The following is a 17,703-nucleotide window of genomic DNA, read 5'->3' on the forward strand; positions in this document are numbered from 1 at the left end:
CTGTGACACGCTCTGATTTGCAGGCGGAAGACAAGGCAGACGTGTTGAATAAGGAGCTCCTCTTGACCAAACAGAGGCTGGTGGAGACCGAGGAAGAGAAGAGGAAGCAGGAGGAAGAGACTGCTCAGGTAACAGGCATAGGCGGGCTTTCCTTTACACAGGTATGTTACCCAGGTATGTGGAGCTGATTCATACTACAGACAAGAAATCATTTTATTCTAAATCAAGGCTGATGTCAAAGCAGTCCACGTGAGTGGCATCGAACCTCGACATTCCTTTGTAGGTGTTAGAAGAGGAGGCAGCATTTCTCCCCTCGAGCAGCCTGTAGGAGTTTGCCTTTACTGAGCTGTCTAGCCAGCACATTCACTTTTCTCTAAGTTTAGTAACTTGGGATTATGATCCAAGAGCTTTGACAAATCGGCAAATTTCGTGTCGGAGCTAAAGGTAATTGACTTCTTGAGTAATTTATGAGGATTGTGAAGCTCAAAGCCCACAGAATCTCTGCTGGGAGTTGCCTCTATCGGTCACACTTCATTTTCCTGATTCATGCCTTGGAAGGAAATGTAACAGCGTTCCTGGCAGAGCTCTCAAACCTTACTCCCAGGGAATAAAAGAAACCCTTTGGGATCCAGCCGTGAAGTTAGCACCTGACAGTCTTCCGTGAGTTAGGAAGCTGTTCAGCTGGAAGACGCTTCCATTGAAAGGTCCTGGATTGGGGACAGGCAGAGCCTCTCCGCCCTAGACGTCGACGCTTGCAGCTTCCCTAGAAGAGCAGGCTGCTTCCCTCTCTCCGTCCAGCCAGGCTGATTAACTCATTTATTCTAATCTTTCATTCTGAGACATCGAAATACTAAATATCAAGTAGGACACAAAGCCTTTCAAAGACCTACGTCCAAGCAGGCAAAGTTCCAGTGAAGTTACTAATGAAGGGTTGTATCATTGAGCACCTTTTAGGGTTTATAAAAAGTGTTCTATGATTTTTATTTCATTTATTTATTATTATTTTGGAAAATGAAAAAAATGACTTTGGCCTATTTTGGACCAAGATTTTTTTTTTTATGTACTTGAAAATTTTCAGGGCCTGATTATCCAGTTTGATGTAGGCCTTTCGATGAGTATTGTTTTTTCTTTTACTTCCTACCTTTTGGGGGCTCACTTTAATAACTCAGGTAAAGGTGAAGCTATTAGCAAGTGAACTTAATCCATGCTTCTTCCCTGTTTTAATCATTATGGTACCCTCATGAGATTTGTTAGTGGAAACTATGGCTCAGAGAATTAGTGTCAAAACCTCTCAAACATCTAAGTCGGTCCTGAGGTCCATGGGTCCTGTGATAGGAAGACAAAAGGCAATGACTTATGTCCTTACATTCTGTAAGATAGAGAATAGAGACTAATTTAACAACCACGTTTGAATCAGAATAACCTACAAATTGCTTTTAGAATTATAGCAAATATGAAGAAATTCAGAAATCTCCTAATGATATGAGCCCGATTATAAATTGCACTAATAAATTGCACATACAGATTAATCATTAAATACATGATCAGAATAAACAGATGCATTCTACATCACAGCATCCCAATTAATGATGGGGTATAACCAAAGCTTTTGTTTGGTTGTTTGGTCAACAACTTGGAAGACCTGAGTTCACCTGAGCCTTTTCATCATCTTTAGCTTCCCCTATACCTAGAATTCTAGAGCTGCCAGACTACGAAAATAGCTGGTTTAAGTTTAGCATTCATAATTCAGTATTTCTTTGACTGTAACAAGCACCTCCTCTATGCATCACCTTAGCTCCTTCTGAAGTCACTGTTTCTTTAGTCCCTAAATCTCCTGGCCTCCGGGGCTCTCATCTTTCGCTATCTTTTTCTGACTCCACTCCCAGAGCCCCTTGTTCCTGCCTTCAGAGAGCTGACAGCAGTGACAATTGGGGATATGAAGAGGAGGGCTTAAAATGTTTTTTTCAGTAATTGATCATATAGCATCAAGGGTGCAGGCAATGTGGCCTTGAGGATTTGTTTTCGACTCTCATAAGGATAAATGTAGCTTCTGAATCGACAATTAACACTCTCTATATATAAAAGCCTAAGTGACTGTTACAACCAGATGACGCTCAACACAGGAGCTGCCCCCTGGTGGTTAGTGCGCTCCCACAGCTAACCTCCTGCAGCCAGCCAACCTCCCTCAGTCCCTCCCCCTGGCTGTCCAACCTCCCAGCCCCAGTCGGATGGGGACTGGGTGAGGTACCTGATTGGCCCCGATCCCCAGGCCGAGGGACCCCACCCATGCACAAATTCGTGCACCAGCCCCCTAGTGTATTTGTAAAGTAAGTAGTAAGCATACGCAGTTTTATAATCGGATTGCTCCTATGTCTTATACATTACAGGAAAGAAAGTAAGATTTCTGTATCTCATAAGATGATGAGGATTTTCAAATGATCAAGATACAGCTTTAATGAGGAAAATTTATATAGTTATAGTGTTTCTCTTGCCATTGGCTCTGGTTCAGGCAGACCTGAATCTAGATGTTTGTGGGAATTATTTAAAGATTGTGACTGAGTCTTGATGTTTTTCATTCTCACTCTTTCTAGCTAAAAGAAGTCTTCAGGAAACAGCTAGAGAAGGCAGAATATGAAATAAAGAAGACTACAGCTATCATTGCCGAGTACAAACAGGTAAAGTACCACTGTGGTTTTTGTCGCTATGAAAGTAATTGTTGTTGTTCTTCAGGGAAATATATTTTGTTTTTAGAGTTTCCAGAACAATGACTGCACTGCATTCATTAAATTTGTTGGCTTATTTTCTCCTCTGAAACTGGCAGTGGTTGGACATGCTTGCTGATAACATGGAGGTTTATTTGAGCAAAACAATCTGTTGTTTGTTCACAATGTTTGATAGATTTAGAGGAACAAGAGACCTTATTATTACCATGGGGATCCCGTCTCTGCCCTACTTAGAAGCTAATTTCCTATAGAACACACTAGTGACATTTGCCTCTTTGCCAAGGTCTAAAGTTTAGTGATTGTATCGAATGGCAGTAGCTAGGGGATCAGTGTGTCCTTTGCTGTCACAATATAGAATGTGGGAACTCATTTTTCCCCACTTGGCTATGTGGCCTTGTAAAGGGAGACAATATCTGTGTATAAATAAGAGGAAGGGGAATTTATTTCATTTGGGAAGTGGGGAACCCTTCCTGGAGAAGGGCTGATGTGAGTTGCGCTTCAGCGGCCGGGTGAGATGCGGGTGTGTGGAGAGGGAGAGGAGAGGATGGCCGTGGGGAAACAGCACGTGCAAAGGCACGGAGGTAGATTAGTGGACAGAAATAGTTTAGTTTGGCAAGAGTATCAAATACAGAAGAAAAGCATAGGTGAGTGGGGGCCCCGTTTAAGGAAGGTCTTCAGGGATAGCTGAGGTGTTTGGACTTAGTTGTTTGTAGTAGAAACACCTGAGCAGGAATGTGGCAAAGCATGGAGTCCAGGTGAGAAAAAATGGGACCCTGACTAAAATCAGTAGTGATGAAAGTGGAGGAGAGGGAGCCACAAAAAGATAGCCATGTTTTGCCCTGACTGGTTTGGCTCAGTGGATAGAGCGTCGGCCTGCGGACTCAAGGATCCCAGGTTCGCTTCCAGTTAAGGGCATGTACCTTGGTTGCAGGCACATACCCAGTAGGGAGTGTGCAGGAGGCAGCTGATTGATGTTTCTCTCTCATCGATGTTTCTAACTCTCTATCCCTCTCCCTAAAAAATCAATAAAATGTATATATTTTTTAAAAAAGATAGCCATGTTTTGCTAGAACGAGGGAAAACATTAAAGTGATCATGAGATTTTGAATTTGGGTAAGTGGGCGAGGGCATGGTTAGACATTAACCAGTACAAGGAACATTAAAGGCATGTGCTGTGGAACCCGCCATCACTGCAGATGCAGTTTTTGTCACCATGTTAGGCCATATGCCACACTCTGCAAATAGCAGTCCTTGGGACTGTTCTTGAATATTATCTGGCAAGTACTTCAAGTCATGTAAAAGGCAACAGGCCCATCTGTTTGAAGATAATTAGGACATAAAACATGATCAAATGCATTCTATAGTTGGAATTGGTTATCATTGGCTATATTTCAGAATGTTTTGGTTTATTTAAAAGGGTGTATGGCTTAAAATTACTAGGATGATCATTTCTCTTTAATGTTGACTAATGCAGACCTATTTGTTATCTCCAGGCGCGGACCTGGAGAATTCGAGACTGAACTCCACAAGCAGGCCCTGGCCTCTAGGACTGTTTTTGAGGAAAATGGGGTTTCTTTTTAGTGCCTGTTTTGATAATAGAGGTAGACCTTTTATGTTGCCAGTCCAAATTGCACTTGAAATTTTGACATCCCCTAATTCTTTTATTTCATTACTCAAAAAATTAAAGATTCAAATTTCACTCAAGTTCCATAAGAGTTGAACTTTCAGTATTTTTTTAAAGCAACTTTTCTTTTTTGGCTTTAAAGCATTTATTTCTACCTGTTGTAGTACTTGTTAGTACCTTATTTCAAAATCAGTAATAATGAGATTTTATTTAATGAGCACTTATCAGCCAGGTGCTATACTAAACTCTTTGAGTACATATTTTCCACTGACTTTCACAGCACAGCACAACACTTTCTGGCCATGAGGAAACTGAAGCTTCGAGAGCTTATGAATTTCCCAAGGACATAATACTAGAAGGTAGTAGAACTGGACTCCCAGGCTTTATGTTTTATGCTGTGTTGCCAAACCACTTGATGAGATTTTAGTCTTTATTATTTTCTGGTCATTTAACCTTTTTAAAAAATTTTATTCACTCTGCCACTTCTTAAGGAAACTTTTGTCATTGAAAACAGAGACTCTTTCCATGGGGACATTTCTGGTTCAAACTGCGTTTCATCCAGTTCCCAGCATAAATAGTATCTTGCACAAAGTAGGTACTCAGCAGAGATTCTATAGAGCGATTCCAGAAGCAGGACAGGAATTCCCTGGAACAGTCCTGAGGCTAGAGACGGAAAGAACTCAGATCTTCCTCATGTGTTTCCTTCTACTAATTAAGATAGTGCTCCACACAGGGACACTCCCAGGCCTTCAGCTGCTCACTGCAGAAATGACTGCATCTGCACAATTTCTTCCAGCAGCAGAGATGCGATAACACAGGAGTTGATAAAGTTATGTGCACGTGCTGTAAGAATCATTCTATTGTCCAGTATAGTGACTCTTTTTTTTCTTTCCTTTAGATCTGTTCCCAGTTGAGCACCAGACTGGAGAAGCAGCAAGCAGCCAGCAAGGAGGAGCTGGAGGTAGTGAAGGTGAGGAGAGTGGAATAGTTCAGTGATAGAATTTCTTCCACATTCACAGCCCTAAGGGAGTGCCTGATAGGAGGATCCATCCCAGTATGTGATGCTGCCCCACAGGCAGGATGGCTTCTACACATCACACCCCCGCTCCCTGCTCCCTCCCTCCTGGCCCCCTTGTTGTAGAAGACTGAGGAATCATGGAGAATAGTGTCTCTCTTCTGACTGGAGTGTAACCCTCCTCCCAACAGCAGAGAGTTATGTCCCCATAAGTCTTATGGTCTGTCAGAGGCAGGTAGTGGGTTTCAGCATCGTGACAGGCGGCCCCGAGCTTTCTCGGGTGGTGGAAACCTGGGAACCCTCAGCAGCTGCATCCCAGCTGTGCCTGAACTGATGCAGTGCTTCAGTGTCTGACCCCGCAGTTTCATCCCATCGCTCTCTTGGACAGTGAACAGCGTGGGTAATCTGGAACTTGACTGGAAAACACATGTTGGCTTCAAACAGCAATTTTTTAGATGTTTGTTTTTAAAGAAAACTTGTAGCATTTATTTATATGCTGCCCCCTAGTGGTATTGATTATTTTTGAAAAAAGGAGCTGCTTATTCTGTAGAAACAACAGTAAACCAAATAAATGGATTGGTATTCTTAAGAAGTAATGTTGGGACCAGTGCTCTAGAAACCTGATGTAATTCTATTTGAATATATTCAGGTTTAATACTGGCAATTTCTATGCATTCTAGGGACTTCAGCATATAGTTTAACAACTTAAGCAAGTTATTTAACCTCTCTAAACTTTATTATTTCGTAAAAGAGAGAACAGTACCTGCCTCATAAGGTCATTTTGAAGAGTAAATAAGATAATGTATATAAAGTGCTTAGCTTAGTATTTAGCACACAATAAATGCACATTTTAATAAGTTATAACCTAAAAGTCTGAGACATGAAAATATGAACTTTATTCTGACTTAGTATTCTAAAAGTGTATTTTTCTTATTTCATGTATAAAACACCAGTCTGAGATTATTAGTGAGTATAGAGTTAGTGGTCTCCCTCCCCAAACCTGCTAAATTTGGGGTTCATAATCTTCCCTTTCTGCTCTTCCTTTACCCCTCCCCCCCCACCCCCCCACACACACTTAACTTTTATCATTCTTTGTACCTTGTAGAAACAATGACCAAGACTCAGTTGACAAAGTGTCTTGGCCAAAAAGGATTAACTATCCTGAACTAAAATCTTTGTGGAAATAAAAATAAACAAGGATTTATATTAATCACTCTATAAAGGTTTTATTGAGCATCTTCTATGTGCACAGCTATTAGATTTCTTTTTTTTTTAACATAAATTATACCTGACAATGAGCTCAGAATTTTCCTAAAAGAACAAATTATACAGATATATGTGAAACATTGAGGGAATAATTCAAAAGCATGTAAGTAGGTGCTGAGTTGGATGACACTGACAATCAGTTGTAGAGAAAGCAAAATCATAAGAACTGTAGACCAAAGATGACTTCAGGTCTGGTTGGACTAAAGCAGGATGGGTAGAATTCAGTTAGAAAGGTTTAAAAAAGGACATCTGGAAGAAACAGTGTGAGTTGAAGACCTAGAAATAGGAATGAGCATTTCAGTATTTCATTAAGGAAACTGATGTGATTAGAGTATGCATTAAGAATAGAGGAGATTATTGGCTAACAGATGGGGTTACCTAATGGAAGGCATGACATTCAGAAAGAGGCATTTGAACTTGTTTTAGCCAGAATCAAGAATAACAACCAACACTTATGGGGCTGCATAATTATTATCCCATATAACCCTCTCAACTGCCTTAGAAGATAGACACTATAATCTTCTCCTTACCAATTTATTATCTTCTTTTTATTGATGAGGGTTTCTAAAACAGGTAATTCATTTCCTCGAGGTCACAAAGCTGATGAGTGGTCGTGCTAGGATTTGAACCCAGGGAGTCAGACTCTACAACCCATACACTTAGCCATTACACCACACTCTCTCCTCTCTTTCCAGTCCTACTTCTTCAGCTCTTATTTGGCATGATGTAATGATAGCTTCTGATTTTTTGATCCTCCTGTAACACCATCCCCTAACACTATTCCTCTATCACCATCCTGTTTCCAGTTAATTCTCTACACTGTAATCAGAGTGATCATTCCCAAATATAAACTTGACTAATCACCCTATGTATCCATTTAGAATTAGGTAGCCACACGTAAAAAAAAAAAAAAACCAAAATAACATTGGTTTAAACACAGAAGATGCTGATTATCTCATGTAGAAGAAGTCTAGGACTAAAAAGATCCTTGGTTTTACCCGTGTCCAAACTTTAGTGACCCATATCCTCAGCATGGGCTTCCATCCTCAAGGTCACCTAAAAGTCAAATCTTTCAATTGGAGTTTCCACCATCACACCCACATTCCATGGTGGAATTTTAGGACAAAGAAGATGCAAGGATACAATGGCCTACCTCCAATTGGATGAGTTTCTCTACGTAGCCATACATATCAGAATTTAATCTCGTGGCTACACCTAATTTCAAGCGAGTCTAGAAAATGGCACTTTTTAACTGGGCATTTTCCTGCCCAAATAACATCAGGTTTCTGTTGCTAAGGGAGGAGATGGACGTGGGTGGGAATCTGTGGTCTCTCCCACACGTCAGCATGTCTGCTCCATGAGGCTTAATTGCTCTACTCCAACATGGAGCACAGGATTTAGTGAAGTGAATGAATGGATTTTCTTCAGGATAAAACCAGGATTCATGAGCATTCTGTTTCAGGACTTTTACAACGTGGCCGGGGAGAACTCTTCTCGCTGAGTACCTCTTACTAGCGCATCACTTCCCCTCTGCTTGAGCGTCTCGCTCCCTGCAGTTCTCTGAGGCTGCACACAGTCTCCTCTCTGCTGGAATGTCCTCCTCCCTCTTGTGAGATTAATCGCTTCCTTTATAAGGTTCAGCCTAATGACACTGCTTACCCAGCTTGGTAAACTTCTAATCACTTAAACCCAGATCAAAGCCACCACTTTAACATTTTATTTAATCAACAAATAGTCAACAATAAACATATACCAAACACTTGCTGTGTGCCTGTCTGAGCCAGCACAAGGTTCTTGGGAGCGCTATCAGATATCTTTTAAGTCTCTAATGAACATTAATCAGGCAGGAATCAGAAGAGCACAGTATGGATGGGGTAAGACAGAAACCAGTGAGGGCTGAGAAGGTGATTTTAGGGATTCAGGCCTGGGATAGGGAGAGCTTGGTCATGTCAGAGGAAGAATTTAATGAGCAGCTGGAAATGGGAGGAGAAGCTAATGAAAAGACACCCAAGTGTTCAGGCCTCAATGGTGGCAATGCGCACAATGACACCGAAAGGGGGAGAGCTGCTGCGTGTGTGTGAAGAGAGAGAGAGTAGTTAGGGTTATGGACATTGAGATAGAAAGATTATGTGATATCTTTTCTCTCTAAACTACTTTTGGAGATATTTTAAGCAAATAGCAGCACTCTTTTCTCAAAGAGAGTTGCTGTTGTCTGGTGGTGGTTATGCTGTCATTGGCAGTCCAGATCAAAGTTACTTTTATTACCTTGAACAGTAGTGATCATCTTTGCTTAATGCTGAACAAAAGGACTTTCACTTTATTGGTTGCAAGGGTAGATTTAGGTTAGTCATAATGACTTCAGTCGACTCTAAGCAAGTTACTTAAATGCTGAGTTTCTTCATTTATAAAAAGGGGGTGAAAATAGTACCTAATCATACAGTAGCTCTAGGATTAAATGAGATGCTGCATGCAGGGCATGATGGATGGGGCTTGGCATCTAGTAAGGGTAATGGTAGTACAACATTTCTACAACAGTTGTCAAAGAGGAGCTGTAATACTGTCTATTCCCAGTCTCTCTAGAGATACTTTGAGGAAAAGGGGCATCTGTCTTGGATACTTGGGTTTTGTGCTGACTGTAACCATGTTGGTTGTAGCATAAGGGAAATAATGACCTTCAGAAATAGGCCTGCATTTGATGGCAACAAACAGTATCTAAATAAAAATCAAGCCGCAATTGTTTCAGGAAGTGATTTACGCTATGGAATACAGCTTGACGTTGGTTATCTCCTTTCAGGGTAAAATGATGGCCTGTAAGCACTGCAGTGACATTTTCAGCAAGGAGGGCGCTTTGAAGCCAGCAGCCATAAGCAGAGAGGACCAAGGAATTGAATCGGATGATGAGAAGGACTCACTTAAGAAGCAGCTGAGGGAGATGGAGCTGGAATTGGCACAAACCAAACTGCAGCTGGTGGAGGCCAAGTGTAAAATCCAGGTTGGTGACTCGATAAAAGGTTTGGGATATTTTAGGACTTTAGAATATACATATTTAGCTCAGAATCATAGATGTTATGATAAATACGTTTTTCTGCCCAAGAATGTGTCCTGCATAGTCAGGTGTTTGTCATTATTTTTAAACACTGATATAAACACACAGATTTAAATGAATGTTAATAATTAAAATTATATCTTGTGAGAACTTAAGCTTACGCTTTTTTAGTTTTCCCTGCATTGCCAAGATCCTTTCTCATTGAACTTGGTCACTTTGAAAAATGAAAGGCCAAACCTCCTTTGTTTATTCTTCCCCTGATGGTTGAACATCCTTTTTTTTTTTTTTTTTTTTTTAGCTTCTTTTCATCTTTACCTGATTTCGCCAAATTCCTTTTTCCATGATCTCTTTCCATATTGAAGGATAACATAATTAAAAGTGGTCCTGGCTTCTGATGGACTGTCCCCCATTCCCCATTTCCTCTTCAACAGTGAATCATACCCACCATGTCTTGCCATGGCTCCAACCCACACACACTGGTGTCCTTAGCTGTCTCTGCCGGACCTTGTATGGAACTAGAACTCACTCATGCTTTACTCTATCAGTAAAAATTCAACCCATCCATATGTTTATGTTTATTTCTGGTTTGAAACAGGTTATATCAGGTTGTAACCTAAATTGCAGGGGGGATAAAAAGATAACGTGAGGTTTCATTTAATTGTTCAGAGAAGGCACAGGTTCTGGTTTTTAGTGATACCTCTTCTAGCTGTAAACTTTTATTTATTTTTTTTGCATCAAGAAGCCAGTTAAATTTCTCTTGGGTTTTCTGGGAGGAAAACTATGACTCTATAGACCTGGGATGCCGAGAAGCTGTACTGGATTTTTTGGCAGAGAGAAAACATTTATAAAACTCAGATGATTTTGTTTCTGTTTTAATTAGGAACTTGAACATCAGAGAGGGGCCCTTATGAATGAAATCCAAGCTGCAAAAAACTCTTGGTTTAGCAAAACCCTGAACTCGATCAAAACGGCCACGGGCACCCAGCCCCTGCAGCCGCCACAGAGCACCCAGCCACCCAGAGAGAGCACATAGTTCCTGCCTCAGCCCAGCACAGGAGCACAACGATCAAAGCGACGGAGACCCCGAGGACTCTCCCAGGTGCCCCTTTGAAGAAAGAAAGTAAAAGAGGCCAGGAAGCAAGCCCGCTCTTTCAGTGGCTCTCACTCTTTCTTGTTTGCCACTTTCAAAGGGATGTTATTGAAACTGACCTGATTTATGTTGAATACCTGTTTTCGCGCTTCTTCTTGGAAGGCCATGTTCAGATCCATCCTAGTATTACCCATTATTTTACATGCCTGCTATTTAGTTGGAAATCAGTAATTCAGAACTAAATGCTTTTTATTCAGGACTAACTGTTCATATTGTTTTTTATCTTACATAAGAATGGAGATGTCTTTTATTCCAAGGCTGAAGTGATAAGACGATATTTGCCACACAAAAAGAAATTGAAACCTAAAACTCTTAACTTTTCAGCATTTATTCAGGTAAAGCACACTGTGGGGCTGGTCAGGACCACTGTCAGGCTTCCTCCTGAAAGCGATGTCCTGGAGAGCGGTGACCTGTCGGAGGGAAGGCCAGACCTGGGATTGAACAGTCCCTGAAGCAAGTTAGTTTATTTCATTTTATGTTGGGTGCATCTGGAAACGAAGTGCCAAGAACCATAGGATAAGTCAGGCTGTTGAGAAGTCACACTAGAGAAAAGGAACTGAGATTTCGATAAACACAGGAAGAAATAAATCACTTTGGCCCTGTTGTTCTAACAGGTCCTTTTAAGAACTCCACACAGGAATTGCAAGGTCCTAAATATGAGCACAGTTGTGAGTGCTGGCAAACGCCAAGTCGAAGGGGACATTGCGAGTTGTAGCCTTAGGAAACCTTCACCAGAGAAGCCTAGAAAGATCTAGGTTTAGCCACTGTGTTCAGAAACAGGGACAGAGAATGTCATTTAATGTTGACATATGCTTGCTAAGGAAACACTAATATACTGTAACTTTGTTAAAGTTATGAGATGGGGAAATGGAGGTCAGCTTCACATCATCTTAGTTTAATCTTAGGCAGCTTTTCTTGATTTCTATAGCTCCCCAAAATGTGCCCTTGGTACTCCTGGATGAGGCTGCAAATGCATTTGTAACATTTTTGATTGAATATGAAACCTTTATAGAAATACTTATCTCATGGAAAGGTAAAGAAAACTATTGTTTAAAAGTTGATGGGAATATTTTTTCTATTATATGTAACATGTATATATCAATAGTCCTCACAGGAAATCCTTTGGTAAGGGCAAAACAAAATTTACCATTTCCTAAGCTTTTTTGGCCTTTTCCACCAACCCAACTACTGTTAGGTATGTACAGTAACATTTACTGACACTTGGTTTCCTTGTTGAACATATTCTTTGCAAAGGATCTTAACCTCTGTATCGCCAGAGTGATTCTCATCTGTGCCATATGGTGCAATTAAAATTAACACACTCCTGGAGATAAAGATCAAATAACAGCCATCTTGACCAGGAGCACACACTACAATTTGCTTCCCTCTAAAATGGTCATTAAACTCTAAAAAGTGAAGTCCCTTCATCAGTGTTTATAGGCTTGTTTGTTACACTTATGAAATAATACTTTCTTACAGCATTTCTTTTTTGGGTCCTGACATCTTTCATCATTATATTCATTTCCTTTTACCAAAAATTAAAATAAGCCAGCATTCCAGTGTCTATGTTGACTTTAACATTCCCTACATGGTGGTTTAGAAAACCTAATCTTTTTATTTTTTATTTTTGTAAAATATAATGGCTAGAGAATTGCATATTGGTATTTGTTTCTGTAAATCATTTAGTATAATTTGTTAGCTTTATTGATACTTTATGCTTTGATACCAAGAAGCCTTGTACAAGTTGCCTTATCAAATGGCCAGCTAAATTAAAGATGTTCTTTTCTGTTTTGTGAATCTTATAGATCTACTATACAGAGCTTTTTTAACTTCCAAAAATTGGCACATTCCACAGAATAACTAAATTGCATAATTTTCCTTAAATAGTAGTTGAGGGAGAAATAGAATTGTTCTAGGTCCAGTCCTTACCTGTAAACCTGGTCAAATTTCATTTTTTTCTTTAAATAAAATCACCAGGTATATACATTCCAAATGTTTAGTAAATCAATCTTTTGCATTTTCTTTTTAAAGATTGTAATGGTAATCTACAGATTTTTTTCTTTTCCAGTTCCATATCATACTTGAGTATGTTTTGGCACCATAAGTCTAAACTTTTTCACTGCAATGCCTTTGGGTCAGTAGCAATAGTAAAGATAGAAAGAAAGAAAATTCAAAATACGGTATATGATATGATTATTCAAACAATATGTTATAACAGCATTATCTCAAACCACATGTCCTTCACTGTCTTTTGTTTAAAACTCATGCATCCTAGGATTAACTGCTAGTTTTAATTTCACTTGTTTTGAAGTATATTTGAGAATTGCTACTCTTCTCTTGATTCCTTTAGAAAGAGATTAACTAGCCCAAATATCCAGGAAATTTTCAGATATTATAGTGTGTTTTTCATCTTTTCTAGAACACATTATCTAAAACATTCCTCCAGAATCTAACATTTGCAACATTCTGAAAAGTGATTATTTCTCTTTTCATTAAATTCTGCAAAATAAACGAAGGGAATGAACTTCAACTTGATTATTCAATTCAGTAGCTTTTATATCTTGAAAATCTTATTTAACATGTATTTTAAAGCTGAAAAAAAAACAAGCTGAATTTTGCAGTGCATATGTTTGCTAGCTACCCACATTCTGAGCCATGGCACAATTTGATTATATTTAGTTACATATAATTAAATGCAAAAAACCCAAACTCTGTTACCTAATGTTCTGTATATGAGAGCATTTCAGAAACACTGATAGGAATACCATACAGGCCTATGGCCTATATCAACATACAGCTAATACCTGTATTCCCCCCTCTTGGCCATTAAGTTGGCAGTTTCTTCTTCATTGGCTTTCTTAAACTTTCATAGTAAAATAGAAAAGCAATCTTTGTACTGATGTTGGGATATTTAATCGTATTTATCTTGTTTCATTTCTTCAACGTTTTCATTCTTTTATACTATATATTATTAATTTTTCTCAACCCCCTACTCCATTTTCTTAAATACTTTCCAGTTAATAACTAGTGGCTTCATTTCCAAGCCAAAGTGAGTAAAACAAGAGAATACACAGTTTAGGGCACAAGAGGTGAGGAATCCTTAAAAGGGTTGATTAGGTGCTGCAGCTGAGAATCACATGTAACTGACGTAAGGGACTGTTTTCTTTCTTTCTTTTTTTAGCTGAAATCACTCTACTAACTATTCTGCTAAGGTGGGTGTCTGAATTCAGGACCCCTTTAAGGGACAAAGGAGCTTTAGAAAAATTAAATACCTTGTTTGTTTTATCTCTCTTGAAAAGAACACTTAATCAGATGATTCTATTATATAACTTTTAAAAACAATACTGACAAAAGCTCTGATTCTCTTGCTTCCGTTATAAATGAGAGAATGGACAAACTATTGTTTGATTCGAACAGTTAGATTTGTGTGTGTAAAATTTTATAGAGTGTCCCTAACTCTTGTATACCCAGGTACCATGCACCTAAATACATACCTGGCGATTGAATACCGAAGGGCAGGTAACGGCTCAATGGCCTGTTCACTACTGGCTATAAAGCTCTTGCCCTCGAGTTTGAGTTGCCAGGCTCATGGTCACACTGAACTAGAACTGCTCCAAAACATCCTCTCTCATAGGGGCTTCTGTATAATAAAGGCAAAGCCCTTTACCTTAGGAATTCCTTGTCTTTCAAAAGCTACCAAAATGAATACTTTAGTGGGGGCTGCACCTCAAGCAGAGATGATCTTGAGTTGTAATGAGAAACTGGATGTTTACAAGTAGGGAGTGACTCAGTCAGCGGTCAGGAGTCCCCTTCTCAGCTTCCATCTAAAAGATGACATGTCCAGCCTGTCTCCACATGAATTTGTTACCTGCTGTACAAACATCTTCATCAACATGTCCCATTCTTCCCACCTCCATCCCAGGTTTACCATCAGTGGTATTCTGAAAAACTTAAGGAAAAAAGAATCACTGAGTAGAAAATGAACATTTTAAGTTCCTTTGGTTTTAATTGGCAGTAAGTTAACATGTAAAATCTTTTCCACTGTAACATAAGTATATATTATATATGGAATAAAATATAGGAAACTGAGTTATAAGGACATAAGTGCATCAAGACTCTGGTGTCATGAAAGCACAAGAATAAAGCTGGAGATGGTCCCAGAATCCAAGATGTCCCAATAGCCTTTCACATCAGTTTCTCTATTTTTGGTATTTTGCATAATATATGGATCCTTAGTTCAAATGAAAGACACGAGTTTCTCAGGCAGCCCCACTTCATTTCTTTCAACTCCTACCTTTCCCTTGCTGAGGAGGTAGTAGAAATTCTCTAACATCTATTTTCAGGAATAGTATGATTTTTGTCCGTGGTTTCTCTAATGGAAACAGGTTCTGGGATAAAGGAGTTGATTAGCCCCGGCAGTGCTAATTGACGACAAAAGAAATATTAGTGGGCAGCCTCTCTCCTCTATAAACACTGACCAATTAGATGTTTCCATAATTCCATGTATTATGCATAGTACACTTCACAAATGTAAATGTAATGCTTGTTAAGAAAAGTGCAATTTATTGTACATTGTCCCCAAAATGTTTACTTTTATAATTGTTATGAACTTGAACTGGATTAGTAGCTTGTTTTCATGTGTGAATGGAGCCTCGTGAAATAAACAAATGCAACCCCGAAGGTAACCACAGGTGACTGTTTTTGTGAGCCAGTGATGTTTTCAATGCTTTGTGTTGCCCCCTTGGCCCCATTAAGCAGTAATAAACATTTGTTCCCGAGTCCATATCTGTCTTTTCTGTTTTCTTCTAGTTGATTTTATTCTAAATCAGCGGAACCCAGTGTTTATGTAGCACTTCTTATTTGACACTGGACTCCAGTCAGCTTAGGAAGAAAAAACACACAGGCGCTTGTTCCAGGCTCTACCTGCAGAACTGCCAAGGGCCCTGTTTTCCTAGAGCAGCGGTTCTCAACCTGTGGGTCGAGATCTCTTTGGCGGTCGAGCGACCCTTTCACAGGGGTCCCTAAGACCATCTTGAATATCAGATATTTACATTACGATTCATAACAGTAGCAACATTACAGTTATGAAGTAGCAACGAAAATAATTTTATGGTTGGGTCACAACATGAGGAACTGTATTTAAAGGGCCAGAAGGTTGAGAACCACTGTCCTTGAGATTCCTTGGTTGCAAGTAACAGAAACCCTCAAGCTAGCTTAATAATAAGGTACATGTACACAATGGAATACTATGCTGCTATAAAAAAGAAGGAATTCTTACCATTTGCAGCAGCATGGGTGGAACTGGAGAGCATGATGCTAAGAGAAATAAGCCAGTCAGAGAAAGATAAATATCACATGATCTCATTTATGGATAATAAAGAACATTAGAACCTAATGAACAAAAAGATAGATACAGAGGCAGAGAAGCATCGAACAGAATGTCAAATTACAGCGGGAAGGCTGGGGAGTGTTTGGGGAGGGGTAAGAGATCAATCGAGGGACTTGTATGCATGCATATAAGCACAACCAATGGACACAAGACAGGGGGGGCGGGGTGTGAGGGCATGTGTGTGTGGGGCGGGGAGGGGGTAAGGGAGACCCGCAGAAGGTCAATGGGGAAAAAAAGGAGACATATGTACTACTATTTGTAATACTTTAAACAAGAAAATAAAATTTTTAAAAAGCTAGCTTAATAATAAGACAATTAATTAAAAGGAAATGGGGACTTATTTTATTGTATTATAGATACCAAAGGCCAAACGGCCCCGAAGAGGCATTGGGACAAAAGACTTATTGTTGACAGTATTATAGGTGTCCCCCACCCAACCTCCTCTTGGCCCCTCCCCCTGCCCCTGCCCCAGCCCAACCCTTCACACTATTGGCCGTGTCCATGGGCTATGCATGTAAGACCATCCTGATTTTTATAACACCTTAGGCTAGTTTTGTTGTTTTTAGACTTCGTTTCACGTTTGTGAAATTCATGCATTTGCTTTTGAATTGTACTCCCGTTTGTTAGCTAGGATAAGGATCAACCTGCATATTTCTAAAAGCTTTTTTCTTCTCTGATTCTAGTCACTGCCTCCGGCGATAGTAAAGCTGAGTGACTGCGGGCGGGGACTTCTCAGGGGTTAGTGTTCACGCTGCAGACGTTTTGAGGCTGTCAGAGGCTGAAACACCTGACAAGTGGGGTGGTTTCTTGCAGTGGTTCTCAACCTTCCTAATGCGGCGACCCTTTAGTATAGTTCCTCATGTTGTGGTGACCCCTAACCATAAAATTTTCGTTGCTACTTCTTAACTGTAATTTTGCTATTATGAATCGTAATGTAATTATATATGTGTTTTCCGATGCTCTTAGGCGACCCCTGTGAAAGGGTCGTTCAACCCCCAAAGGGGTCGCGACCCACAGGTTGAGAACCGCCGTTAGGGCCTTTTACTGAGAGTCTGGAGCCAGCAGAGCGGAATACAGTCCCAGCATCCACACCTGGTGAGAACTGGAGACTTGCAGAATGGTCAGTGGCGGGGCGCGGGCACCCCGGAAGTGCTTCCGCAAACCACAGGGACAGGAGAGCGCGTGTTTAAGGTCATAGTGTGTGGCGCCTGGTATGAGTAGCTTTAACCCCGGCGGCGCCCTCACGTGCCCAACGCAGCCCTGATGACATAACCATGTCGCTGGTGCCAGAACCCAGTGAAAATCACTGTTCTCTTCAGGGTTCTCCATAGTTAATTCCTCGTTCTCTTCTGTTTTAACAACATAAATAGGCTCCCCCTTTTTCTATTTGTGTCCATTTCTCGCAGAGGCTCACAGGTTAGCCTCAGACAAGATGGCTGCCTAGTTGTTCCGCTGTCCTAGAGGGGACGGAAGCAGCCGTCTCTCTAGTC

The 17,703-nt window shown here is 40.2% G+C and overlaps 1 protein-coding gene across 6 annotated transcripts in view; it reads left to right on the forward strand.

Annotated features, from left to right (window-relative positions):
* Positions 1 to 15,607, forward strand: part of RABGAP1L (RAB GTPase activating protein 1 like) — a 425,164-nt gene extending 409,557 nt beyond the window's left edge. For all 6 annotated transcript variants that reach the window (XM_070397213.1, XM_070397212.1, XM_070397215.1 and 3 more), the window contains 5 exons: positions 24 to 128; positions 2,592 to 2,675; positions 5,246 to 5,317; positions 9,423 to 9,620; positions 10,555 to 15,607. In XM_070397213.1, coding sequence (XP_070253314.1) covers positions 24 to 128; positions 2,592 to 2,675; positions 5,246 to 5,317; positions 9,423 to 9,620; positions 10,555 to 10,707 — 612 coding nt within the window. In that variant the 3' untranslated portion in view covers positions 10,708 to 15,607. The remainder of the gene's footprint in view (positions 1 to 23; positions 129 to 2,591; positions 2,676 to 5,245; positions 5,318 to 9,422; positions 9,621 to 10,554) is intronic.
* The last annotated feature ends 2,096 nt before the right edge of the window (positions 15,608 to 17,703 follow it).

This window comes from Myotis yumanensis, unplaced genomic scaffold, assembly GCF_028538775.1.
Source record: "Myotis yumanensis isolate MYYU_CA2020_CCGP unplaced genomic scaffold, mMyoYum1.0.hap1 SCAF_17, whole genome shotgun sequence".
Taxonomy (NCBI): domain Eukaryota; kingdom Metazoa; phylum Chordata; class Mammalia; order Chiroptera; family Vespertilionidae; genus Myotis; species Myotis yumanensis.